The sequence below is a fragment of the Papilio machaon genome, chromosome 26 (genome assembly GCF_912999745.1).
Source record: "Papilio machaon chromosome 26, ilPapMach1.1, whole genome shotgun sequence".
NCBI lineage: Eukaryota > Metazoa > Arthropoda > Insecta > Lepidoptera > Papilionidae > Papilio > Papilio machaon.
In genome coordinates, this window is record NC_060011.1 from 4744486 (window position 1) to 4757939 (window position 13454).

The 13454-nt window shown below is 35.8% G+C and overlaps 1 protein-coding gene across 1 annotated transcript in view; it reads right to left on the reverse strand.

Moving 5' to 3' along the window:
- Positions 1 to 13454, reverse strand: part of LOC106711916 — a 149167-nt gene that overhangs the window by 89898 nt on the left and 45815 nt on the right. Inside the window, exons 7-20 of the mRNA XM_045684582.1 lie at positions 9811 to 10004; positions 9431 to 9516; positions 6832 to 7019; positions 6515 to 6646; positions 6026 to 6195; positions 5693 to 5914; positions 5214 to 5418; positions 4992 to 5096; positions 4281 to 4399; positions 3120 to 3264; positions 1845 to 1961; positions 1007 to 1131; positions 649 to 877; positions 87 to 266 (exon numbers count right to left, since the gene is read on the reverse strand). Coding sequence (XP_045540538.1) covers positions 87 to 266; positions 649 to 877; positions 1007 to 1131; positions 1845 to 1961; positions 3120 to 3264; positions 4281 to 4399; positions 4992 to 5096; positions 5214 to 5418; positions 5693 to 5914; positions 6026 to 6195; positions 6515 to 6646; positions 6832 to 7019; positions 9431 to 9516; positions 9811 to 10004 — 2217 coding nt within the window. The remainder of the gene's footprint in view (positions 1 to 86; positions 267 to 648; positions 878 to 1006; positions 1132 to 1844; positions 1962 to 3119; positions 3265 to 4280; positions 4400 to 4991; positions 5097 to 5213; positions 5419 to 5692; positions 5915 to 6025; positions 6196 to 6514; positions 6647 to 6831; positions 7020 to 9430; positions 9517 to 9810; positions 10005 to 13454) is intronic.

Genomic DNA, 13454 nt, shown 5'->3' on the forward strand with positions numbered 1-13454 from the left:
TAATATTGAAGAGTTATTTCGTTATAATTGAGTAATTAAGACTGTATATTTTGTCTTTGACTATGTGTGCGTTTCTGTATACTAACCCTATCGTAAGCAGTACGCAGTGCATCAGCAGCGTGCAAGGCGTCCGCACAGGGCGGCGGCAGCGCCAGCACTGCGGCAGGTAGCGCGGTCTCGCTCCCCGCACCCCCCACACGCACGCGCCAACGCACGCGGCCAGAGTTATCTACTACTGTCACTGATGAACCTTTCTCTACTGCCACCTATATTTATAAAAAAAAAAACATATCGTTTATTATTATTATTACTTTTTTTATATTATAAGGTGGCAAAATACTAAGCGGCCATTTGATTTGCTAAAGCAAAGATTTGCAGATACGTTGTCTACCTACGAATACTTCCCCTTCCTATGCGTCCCCTCCTCAGACAAATCCACTGCCTCATACTTTACTTATAAGAGTGGGATGGGAAAAGGACTAAAATTACTGAACGTGAAATTGTTTTCACTTTACACCTGTTTTCAAACGGATCTTGATGAAATTTACACACACATGTAGAATATAATCTGGAAGAACACATAGGCTACATTTCCCCGCGGACGGAATCGCGGGCGACAGCTAGACAGATATAAATAAAAAAGCTTACATTAGCGTGTTTGTACGCGCACACAGTCTCTGCACGCAGCGGTCGTGTGACAGGAGCTCGGCGCAGCTTCACCGGACGTATCTCCTGCGCCTCCTCCACCAGGCGGGAGACCACGCCCCCGTGCGCGTTTAACTCCTCCCTCAGCTCCTGCATACCCTTCAGAAGTCTCTCCCCTTGGTCTAATGTGAACTCTGACTGTGAGAAAGTCGAGTTCAATGCTTCTTCACGTCTGAAAATATGACATTTGTTAAAATATTATTTTCAAAAAATACGTTAAGATGTGTTACAAAAAAGAGTAATTTTTGATTCAAATGAAATGTCTATTTTGGTGCCGTTTATTTTTAAAGTTATTACTTACTTTTGTATCCATTTCTCTGCTTCTTTAACCTCTTCAAAGAAGTTATGGTACTGTGTGGTGTGTTTTAGATGTGTTTCTAAACATAACGTAAGTTGCAGAACCCAAGCCCATTGCGATTGCATCACCTAAGAAAGAATTCAAATGATATATTAATTTTTAAGAATACAAATGAAACAAAATCCTTTTTATTCCAAAAGAAAGCTGAAAGAAATATGCATAAATATTTACAAATAGTAAAGTTTGTTTTTTTATATCAATGTGTAATTTTTATAATGTTATATTAAAGAAGTAAAATAAAAAGTGCAACGATAAGCAAAAACACATTTTCTATAATCTAATAAATTCAACTAAAATTAAAAATTTTAACAACAATTGTGACTTCAATCCATTCCAGTAATCATTTTTAAATAATTAAATAAAGCTTTCTGAGGCAAAGAACTTTTTTTTTATAAAAAGTTTGGCAAACGCGCCACATGAATACGACTAAATAGTGAAGCGACCGTTTTCCATAGACATCCGCAATTGTAGACACGTTGCCCACCTTTAATCGACAGAGGAGGAGACGTACAGACAGAGAATATTTCTCCTTAGTAAGCGTCCCCTACTCCGACAAATCCACATCCCATTCTTTCCTTAATAAGAATAAGGTGGGAAGGAGGACTAAAATTAGACCTCCAGCACCACATTAATCAGACGAAAGACGGAATGATTTCCACTTGAGGCCTGTCTTCTGTGTAGTCATGGTATTTCCAGGTGAGGGCCATTCGTCTACCCAACAGACGTTGTTTCTGACGTCTACCACTATTAATCTGAAATCTATCCATTTATCTCTACTAACCTGCAGATGTGATTCGATAGTCTTTGTAGCAGGATGATGCTGTGCTATGAGAGCCTCTCCGCGGTCTATGACATTGCTGAACTGTAGCTCTCTCTTCTCCAATGAAGACATAAGTTGCTGTACGAAAAACAACTCTATTACTAAAGACTATAAAGTTCAAATTAAAACAAACAGAATCACGAGCTTCAGAATTAATACTGGCACATATAAAAACTAAATTCAGTGTTAATAATTTGAAACAAACCTCTTTATCATCTCCAAACGAATGCTTGCGTAAAAAAAAGAAACATTGAGTCAAATAAATACAAACCGTGCATATACAAAAGGGAGTGTAATATTTAAATTATTTAAAAAAAAAAACAGGAAAATACAGTCTAAATTAGATGCTTTATGGTTATTTAATTAAAGAGGATTCTAGTAAAGAATATTGGAAGGAAACGCCCACTTTAGATAGGCCACACCTACAATGAGATTGGTATTTAAATTCACATGCTGTTTTCTTTTGCATATGCTCGGTAAAAGGATAGCTAAATTCCTAAGCTAAGAATCATACTTAATATTATAAATGCGAATGTTTAGATGTATGTATGTTTGAAGATAATTCTAGAAAGGCTCAACAGATCTTGTTGAAATTTGTTTATTTTTATTAATTTTTTTCTGAATTCCGCGTGGATGGAGTCACGGGCGACAGCTAGTTAATATATACAAGTTTGATGTGTGTGTGTTATTTACTGTACATAGTGTTTTGTAATGAAGTATGAAACATATGGGACAAATGAATATGTGAATTAGCTCTAAATATCTAAGCTAAGTTTACTCTAAAAAAATATTTGATGGGATTTTTTCTAAAATCACAATATATACTAAAATATAACGTAAATACAAAGTGGGTGTTGAAAATTACGGTTACGACTTCAAAGAATCTTTCTTACTAATATTATAAATGTGAAAATTTAGATGTATGTATGGATGGATGTTTGTTAGAAGGTATCCCCAAAACGTCAGATCTCGATGAAATCTGGCATACATATAGATATAGAGCATAGTCTGGAAGAACATATATAGGCTATCTATCATTACAGAAACAGTTCCTTTGGGAGACGTTTATTTTGTTTCTATATTTTTACTCGAAAACTCAGCAACGGTTAAACACATCTTATTTGAAATTTGGCACAGATATAGAACATAATAGTTCCGAGTAACACATGAGAAACTTATCACCTTTTTTTTTTTAATTCTGCGCAGACGAAGTCATGGGTAAAAGCTATCACTTACTTCATAGTAATGTTGTACCGCGGGCAGATTGATGTGCGGGTCCGCCCAGTCTCGGGAGAGCTCCACCTGCTCCTTCTCATTGAGCCAGTTCAGCTCAGCTGTGGCCGACTGCAGGAAGTCTTGTAAGGCGTCCAGGTCTGATATACTGTTGAAACAAAAAAAATATTTTCCAAATAATAAAGACAACTGTGTTATTCTTAAATATCCGACTCGAAGGATCAATTGTCTTTTTAGCAGTACTTTGTTATTATTATTTTTTAATATTACTCGATGGAGGAGGGGACGTTCAGAAAGAGAATATTTCCTCTTCTTATGTCCCCTACTCCGTCAAATTCACTTCAGCTTTCCATCATTTCCCAATCAGAAAAAAGGTGGAAAGGGATGTGGACTAAAATTAGGCACAGACACAATCAAACGAAACGCGAAATTGATTCCACTTGAGGAGTGTCTATTTTTAAATTAATCTAGGAATTTTGTATACACATTTCTAGAAAACAATGTTTTGTTCAATATTATTACCCGATTGGCTCAGGAGGGTAATATTTTTGCCCGTAAGTACATTTTTTGGTTTTTATGTACGTCAATTGTAATCACTTGGAATATAAACCATTCAACTCATTTTGAAATGTGAGAGCTCATTCGATTGGTTTTCTTCTACTGAGTGTCAAAGACGTATACTCAGTAGGGCTTTTTTGGTTTGTTAATTAACAAATTAATGATTTTTACTTTTTTATATAAACAAAAAAGTAATGAGATTGAATGTGGATATAAAGGTAGAGGAAGATCAAAGAAAGTATGGATGTGTTGTGTGAAAGAGGATATGTGTAAGAAGGAGGTAAATTCAGATATGACGGCTGATAGAGATGTATGGAGGAGTACATACTGTGACCCTCCATAGGGATAAAGGCAAGTTGATGATGATGATTTTTACTTTTTTATGTTAAAAGCTACCTCTTAGTTTAATTAACAACATGCACTGAACATAAATACACATTTACAGATGTAAATGTTGCTGAAGTAAAAGTGCTCATCTTTTCCTATATGGTTGAAACTTTGAGAGCTTCTCCTAAAAACTTGTTAATTTATACATTGGTCCTTATTCGTAAAAGTCATTGAAATATTGTTTTAACTGTTGACGAAACTATTTATTAGAGAGATTACCGTTTAGTACTAGTAGAAAGCAGCTCAGCATACAATTTTTGCAGCTGACTCAAATGTTGGTTGTACAAGTTTAGCTCTTCACCGCTAAAGTTTGATCTGTTGTGTACACATTGCTCTACCTGAAACATAGAGAAATAAGTAGTAGGAGTTAGTTTTTATCAAGTACAATACAGCAACAACATCAGTTGCACGAATTGTCCTCGCTCAGTGAAATACCACAACCTCACAGAAGACAGGCGTCAAGTGGAAGTAATTACAAGTACAGTGTGATGAGTGTAGTGCCGGAGGACTAATTTTAGTCCTCTTACCTTTCCTACCCTTTTCTTATACAGGAAAGGATGGGAATGGGATAGGGATTTGTCGGAGGAGGGGATGCATAGTAAAGGGAAATATTATCTTTCTGTGCGTCCCCTCCTCTGTCGATTAAAGGTAGATAATGCAAGCGTAATTGCGGATGGCTACAGACAACGGTCGCTTCGCTATTACAGCGAATCAGATGGTCACCACAATTTCTCTTTAAAAAGACAGATATAAGAATGTTTTTTTTTTTAATAAATGTTAAGAGTACTATCAGGGTATTTGGCGGTGTTCCAACTTAAAAAAGGTAGTTGTTTGGAAGTTACACGGAAACAATATCTAATAGGATGCAGATTTTAAATGTGTTTGTACGAAAAATGTCGTTCAGTGATAAACTGAACTGAAATGTATTACCTTAGAGTGGAACTGGTCTATTTGTTTGTGCTCTCTCTGATGCTTGTCGAGCTCTTGTTGTACTGTTGGCAGGTCGGAGCCGTAATCAGATTCATGCAGTTTTTTCTGTGAAAAATTTAAAAAAAAAAATGTCTTTTTTTCTTTCTATATAAAAAAAAAATAATTGAAAAAAACTGGTTTGGATTGTTTTTTTTCATGTAGAAGTTTTGGTATGACACTCACCAGTCTCTCCTTACACCACTTGGTGGCTTGATGCAGCTGCTGGAACTTGGGGTCAGCATCATGTACCCTGGTCTCCAGCACGGTGCGGGTCTCGCGGCGCACTGTGGTCTGCTGCACTGGCATGCGCACTGAGGACAGGCGGGGGACCAGCCGCCCTGTGAATGACTGACGACTGCTCAGCCAACGCTCGTGGATTTGTTGTACTCTGTAATTAACAAGGAAAAGATGGGAAGGGTGAGGGGAGCATAGGAAAGGGTCAAAATGTCTATGCGTCCCCTCCTCAAAATTTTTCAGATTTCTATGGACAAATCTATGACTTAAATTTTTTTTGGATATTTTTACCTGATACATGTCTGTTTTTAATTAATCTGAGATTACACACTTCCAAAGACAAAATTTTTATATAAAATTATCATCTATATTATTGTATTACATTATTCTACAAGCTTCTAGATAATTCTAGAACATTGTAGACTCACCGTCGATGTAAGTCTGTCGCCTGAGGGTACCGTCCTTCACGTAAGGTGTGACAATCTTGGAACATGTCCTGTATGGCATGTTCCATAGCTCGCAGCTCCTGCTCTATTTGTTCCGCGGCTAACTTCGCCTCAGCGGGATGAACTCCGCGCTCCACACGACGGATCTCTGACTCTATGTGACGCTCTACGTTCTCCAGTCCCGATTCTGTCTGCTTTATGTCCCTGGATGAGCAAATTATAAATATAGTTTTGTCTGCATCTGTGCCAAATTTCATCAAGATCTGTTGAACCATTCATCTAAAATTTCGCATTTAAAATAACCAGTTGTCATACCTGTGCAGTTTCTCAGCGAGCCGCTGCAGCCGCTCCAGACGACGGATCTCATCTGCGAGGTCTCTCTCGCGCTCCTGCTGCGCCATCAGCAGCCGCGCCCACGCCTGCTCCAGCGCCTCCGGCCGCAGCGTCGCCTCCACCTCGCACTCGCCCACGCACTCGAAGTATTTCTACACCGATACAATACAATACATTGTGCTACAATACAATACAATACATTGTGCTACAATACAATACATTGTGCTACAATACAATACAATACATTGTGCTACAATACAATACATTACTAATATACGCATAATGCATCTTACAAAAACTGACCAATAACTATATTATTGATATTGTTCTGGTTGAAATATCAACAGAGCATGGATGTCGCCAGAAGGAGAAGTGCCTAGCCTAGATCATCGGCTGGCGACACCCATAGCAGATAACAAGGTATGTCTTGTTTGTGGTTTATAGCATTATATAGCAGAAGTATAGTGTTACCTCGAGGTCGCGGTACTGGTGGAAGAGCTTCTGCTTCTCGCGCTGCCGCAGCGGTACCTCCTCGTTGCGGAAGCGTGTGCTCTCGCTCAGCAGTTTCTTCATCTCGATCAGTGTAGACGGGAAAGCTCGATCCTTTAAAGAAATATTTTATAAATCAAAAGTCTCAAAATCTTTATAGTAGTGTTGATGCTTGACGAGATTATCACCGTCTTCCTTCTCCTACCATATTCCCTAAGAAGGTACAATATGTTTCACACAATATCAGCCGTCAGCAGACACATTGAAAGATTCTTGTATGGAACCTTGTTTACACTGACCTGCATGAGCGAGCACTTCTCGTGTAGCCATGCGCGGTGCGCGGCCGCCTGCTCGGTGTACGCGGCGGCGCGTCTCTGTGACTCCGCATCGAACAGCGGGTGAACCGCGGGCGGCTCAGGGAATGTCTCGTAAAGTGATGAGATATATGTAATGAGGGACTTCTCATCCGGTTCGTGTGTGTCGACATCTGAAATTAATTAATATTTATACAGTAAGCTATGGTGAGCTAAGTCGTAGATCTCGTCTGAACGTCATATAAACAAAACTGTATAAGTTGTAAAGATTATTTAGTGGTTGTTGTGTAAATAGGTAAAAACTCAATGTAATCTACACGATGTGTTATTTGGCTTGAAAAATACTAGCACATCTTTCTCCGTTTTGTGTACATCATAGTATAGGGGCTTTGGATTCCGCAACCTGACAACTAGCACGTATTTTGTACCGTATACGTATTATATTTCGTACACACAATGTTTCTGCGCTACTAATAACGGATTTTTTTCTGTCTGCCTGTCTGCGTCTGTTCCGTGTGATCTTCGAAACAGCTGAAAAAGCTAGATATTTACAAGACGTTAACGGGAAGGTAGCTGATACATGCGGGAAAAATATTCTTTTTTCTACGTTAACGAAGTCGCGGGCGACCATGAGTCATACATAGTACATACAGGGTAGCGTGAATAATAACAGTTGCCTTAGAAAGGAGACCGCTTTGATGTCACGATAAGCGACATTGCAAGAATCACCGAGAATGCAGTTTGAAACGCATTTAGTTAAACTCGTGTCGACTTAATAAAGTTCAGCTTTCATACTTAGATTATACAAATTACAACTTTATAACATAACAGAATATGGCATTTTATAAGAACGCTTGATATCTTACGTATTCTAGAATTTAAAAAAATCGTATATTTAAAATTACATCGTATTTTAATCTCTTTACCATTCTGGGATTGATTTAAGAAATCTTTCCGCTTTAAAATTTTTATTATATAAAAAACGTACCTAATAAATTTTGCAGTATACATTAAAAGCCGACTAAAATGGATAACTTGTTCGTAGCTCAAATAATAGTATATTACTGTCTACGTAAGAACAATAGCTCATAAAACGGCACCAGACAAGTCAGTATGTATTAAGCAATAAGAAACAATCGAATGTAGGTACAGGTGAATTACTGACAGTGCCTTTTATAGGATCCTTGAGATAGATCCGAAAATTATTATAATCTTACTTAAATAATATAAATGTGAATGTTTAGTTGGATGGATTAATGCATGCAATGCATCTCCGGTACGACTCTACGGACCTTGATGAAATTTGTAATAGACGTAGAAGGTTTGGAAGAACACATAGGATATTTTTTAAGTCTTTTTTTTAATTTCAAGCGGACAGAGTCGCGGGTGAAAGTTAGTTACTTAAGGAACAGAGTAGAAAAAAAAAATTTAATCGTTTTCTAAACGATAGATCAGATTCTTCGAGAGCTATTTGAAATCTTAGATTTTTTAATTTGGATTTTCAAAAATTGTTTGGCATACATTACAGCGTTAGGCATTCCAAAGCGTTATGTAAGAACACAATATAATAAAAAACTTTATTTGTTTATATACAAATATCTTGTATCGTTTCCTTTGAAATGTTACATATTTGCCGTGTAGCAAATTTCACTTACAATCGTCAGTATCTTAAAAAAAATCGTCACGCTCGATAAAAGAAGATAATTCCTTGCTGTATCGAATCAGTTAAAACAAAGATTCGATGTCTCTCGTAATCAATGCGTGACGAATAACAAGTGCAAGCTACATTATAGGATAGAAAATGATAGGCTTTCCTTAGATTCACTTGTAGAATAGTTTATAAATTAGGGTTGGGTTATAAGTAAGCAAAGAGTATCAATTTTTAAAATCAGAGATGTAATTTTACGGTGTGAACTTTTAAATTTGTTTATAGATAATGTCTGAATTCGAATGTACCAATAAGCATTCTAGAAAGTTATAAAATCTTACTAATATTATAAATGAGAATGTTTTAGATGGATGGATGGATGTTTGTTTGAAGGTATCTCCGGAACGGCTCAACGGATCTTGATGAAATTTAGCACAGACGTAGAACATAGTCTGGAAGAACATAGGCTACTAACCAAGTTTTTTTGACAGCTAGTCGACTATAAATATTTTTTTTTTATCAAATGATTCTTTATTTAATAAAATTATTTATAAATTCAGAAAACTTCATATTTATTTTTGTTTTCTCAATTTTGATAAAGGACATACGTATTTTTTAATTTATTTTACGGATAATGTACCTCGGTTTGACTATTTAATGTTTAAACATGTTGTAGTTATTTTTGCGTAACGTTGTGCCAACTGGAAGTCCTTGCTTAATAATTTCCAGCTTGATATGGCTGGTTGAGTGTAACAACTTTTTAAATTTATCACTTGTTATTTGAAAAATGCATTTTGTATGTTTGAATGAAATCTGATAAAATAATCTTTGTGTTTTGTACCACCGGCTAATCTGACCAGTTCAATTTTATACAAAAAATTCATCTTTTGGTATGAATTATCAACGAAATGCTAAAGTAAATAATTAATATGTTACCTTCGGGGTCTAATAATCTAGTGACTCCATATTCCTTCTCCACAACGTGGAAGGCTGTCTCCAAACGCTCGCGGACCTGCCTCGACCTGCAAATGGATACCAATTACATTTGAGAACGATTTTTAAAATTGTCAATACAAACGATGCCTTGTAAAATGTTTGAAATTTGTTTCAAGCGAGACTTCATAATTGATCATCGTTTATTTTATTGATATGTCTCTTGAGTCTGGCGGCAATTGGATCTTAGACCATAAGGATCACTATTTAAATCCTCTTTGCTAGGAAAATGTGCTGACATTGCTAAACTAACAACAGTCTGCCAGCTGCGGGATCTTAGACTATAAGGTAAGTCAAATCTGTCTAGTCTGTCAAGTTTTTACCTGATATTACGCCAGTCTATGAGGTCGGGGCGGTTCCTGTGTATGAGCGCGTTGAACGCGAGGCCGTCGCGCCAGGAGGACGTGAAATCTGCGACGCGCACGCCGGGATACTTGGCGGTGGAGCGCCGGGCCCAGCTCAGCAGGGCCTCGCGCGCGGTCACATTCGCCTCTTGGCCCACTACGATATCCGATATCTGGAAAGATGATTGTCGTTGGATTACTGACGCTAAGATTCAACATAATTGCTAACCCCTTTTAGGGTCGGCACGGGAGTTAACTTAAGAAAATTAAGTCCAAAATTTGAAGAAAACAAAATCACCAATTTATAAAATAATATTTTTTATTTGACAAAACATTAAATAATATTAAAATTTGTTCTTTTTTTTTTCAAATTAAAGAACTGTTTTTTTTTTTACATTGTAACATAAATAACGTAGATTAGAGGGCGTGAACTACGGGTATAATTAAGCAACACAAAATGCAAATAAAGCGGTTGTAACCGATTAGCGTTGTTAGCGATGTGGCGATTTCTCTGTTTAGTGCCGATTACAACATCTGGAAAGCGGTACTTGAAACATTACACCTAAACCCCCTTTAAATGGAGTAGACACCGATAGTGCTCTAAACTATTTGTGATAATATTCCATGATCCATGTCCTCTTTTGGGGGGGGGGATCGTCAAAATATACCCTGCCTTTAGGGGGAAAAACCGGGTTAAGTTGACTCATTAATACCCCATCGGTGGCCATCTTCAAGTACAACTGATAAGAGTCCCGGGATCTCCAAAGCAACGCACCGGGACTCTGTGCACAGGTCATCTACCGTTTCAATTTGGAAACAAATTAAATTTATTTTTAACTACAATCTTGTCTGGTTAAATATTCATAAGGTGTCAATCAAAGGAATCTTGATGGACTAAAATTATAATATCGACAACGACTTGTCTTGACTTATAAATAAATTAAATCAATAGAGATGATCAAGTTGTTATTTATAATGAATCATAATTTTATACTTTTAAGAATAGATTATAATGTTTTATAACAAGGTGAAGTTAAAATTGAATATGAATAAAGAAATGGTCGACTACTGCTCTAACTAATTATGTACATAATTTTATGTCAAATTAGTTGAAAAGCCACTCAATTTCAGTGCTTTTATTAACACTGAAATTTAGATAAATTTATGAGATTTTTAATAGAACCCCCCCCCCCCATTCCCTATTAATTTTGAGCTAAAATGTGTATGTAATTATGCAAAAAATAAATAAGTAATATTTCTTTTACTTGACTTTAATTTATTTGAACTTTCTTAACTAGACAAAGTTGACCTATTTATCTAAACATGTCGAGGTGGGAATCCGTTGTTAGGTCATTAGCCCAGACTGGCCGGTATCCAGGTCCCAGAATAGATTGGCATCTATGAGGAAATGCAAACTTCGGCTATGACGTATGATACGTATAATCATTGTCTTACTAAGAAATGTTAAAATTAAAAAAAAAAATTGAATATGAAAACATGTTTAGTTTAACTTCTCGTGTAGTTAAATAACTATATTATAAAAAGCATCAAGAAAAAATCTTAAATAAAAATAGTCTTCGTTTAATGTTTTCATCGTATATCTTTCTCTTTCTTTCTTACTAAATTTAAATATACCATCTCTTTCATGTAACGAAATTTTACTAAACGTGTCACGGGTTTGTTTTCATATATCATTATTTTTAGTTAAGTTAACCGCTTAGTTCCAATGAATGAAATGTTACTTGTTAAGAAGATGACAAAGAATTGAGTAATGCGGCTACTACAAACGGCAACACTTCAAAGGAAAACGGAAGGACAAACCACAAAGGACGCCGCTCATTAAAATATCTTTATCCTGTAACATCGGTGAATTATAAATCAATTTGTTCAACTATAATTACAAGAAGCAAGCGACTTTAAACTTATAATTTTACTAGCTGTCACCCGCGACATCGTCCGCGCGGAATTAAAAAAAAAACTTAATAAGTAGCCAATGTGTTCTTCCAAATTATGTTCTACATGTGTACCAAATTTCATCAAGATCTGTTCAGCCGTTCCGGAGATACCTTCAAAGAAACATCCATCCATCCATCTAAACATTCGCATTTATAATATTAGTAAGAAGTATGTTCGCCTTACCCAGTACTGGCAGTTTTAGAAGTTTTATTTAATATCAATTAAAAAGTTAAACATGCTAAAAATACAATATTGTTTGGACCATTTTCCTCTGTAGCATATTTAAAATGTTTACTGTTTCACTCTAATTGACTTTCGTAATTAAATGAATGAACCAGTGTACCCGGTTTATGTTTACTTCTTTACATTACACATGTTAGTAAAGTAACTTAGTAATAAAAACTCTTAAGATTCATTTTAGGTCATTGTCCAGATCTTGAGTACAATATTTCAAAATATTATGCAAGTTGTGGTGTACATTTTTGAGCATATTTTTAACTGTAATTTCTTTTTATATTTCTCCTTGCATTGTAGGTGGAATTTAACCTGTTAGTGTAGGATGTGTTTTGCATAAAGCCATCCACAAGTGTTAGTTTTGTACTGGATTAAAATATCCGGAATTCAATCAAGTTTCACATAGACTTTTAAATTTAGAGCATTAATTATTTGTTATTTTTATTTAAAATTTATAAGATTTAGTTACCGCTGATTTACAATAGTTTTCAAAGCCGAAAACACTTACAGAAAGTGACAATAACTCTGTTCAAAATAGCAAATATATGTTTCATTATTAGTTTTCCAGTGAAGTAAAATCGAAATAAAAACCAAAGTTTAAACATAATATTTATGTGAAGTCGAAAATTAAAGCAGACTTTCATTGTATTACAATAAATCTTATATCGAACTAATAAGTAATATACAAAGTCCGTAAGTTGTTTGTCATAAGGTTGGAATAGTGCTTGACCAACAGCCAATATTGGCCAAGCGTGGGCGAGACTAAGGAATCCATGATGTCATCCGCACGGTGTCAGGGCCTTTACTTAGCTCGCTTCTATATCTTTACTTCGCGCACGGAATTTATAGACCTTCAAGACTATTTGTTATTTGAGTTTATTGACCTTGTGAACTACTTCTACTTCGTGAACAACTTTACTGATGTTTTTCTGTTTATTTTTCGGCCCTAATTGTAAAAACTTATACTAATTGATGGTTTTTGAGGACAAAATCCTTGTCAAAACACCGTCGCCCCTCATTATTTTTGACAAGAAAGACATAAATATACAATAGGAATTTTGGTCTCAGAAACCGGCGATAAATCGTTTTTTAGTAATTAAAGTTTTAATTTGTCAAACTATAATAATTTTATAACTAAGGTACTAATATTTTTAAGAATAGCATATAGATTCTTGGGGTCAAAAAGCAACTGAATTCCGATTCGAGTTGTTAAAAAATTTCAAACAATTTTCTCGAATACGAGCAGAACCAATCTTAACATCTACCGTGATATTGTTTACGGCAAACTATAGACGAAATGATTTTTTATTTTATTTGCTTTCAAAATTCTTATGCACCTTTTAAAAAGCCCGTTCGTTGTACACAAAAACTTCATTATTCTTTCTTGATCGTGCAATGACTTTGGACGAATATTTATTTTGCATGAAAATTTA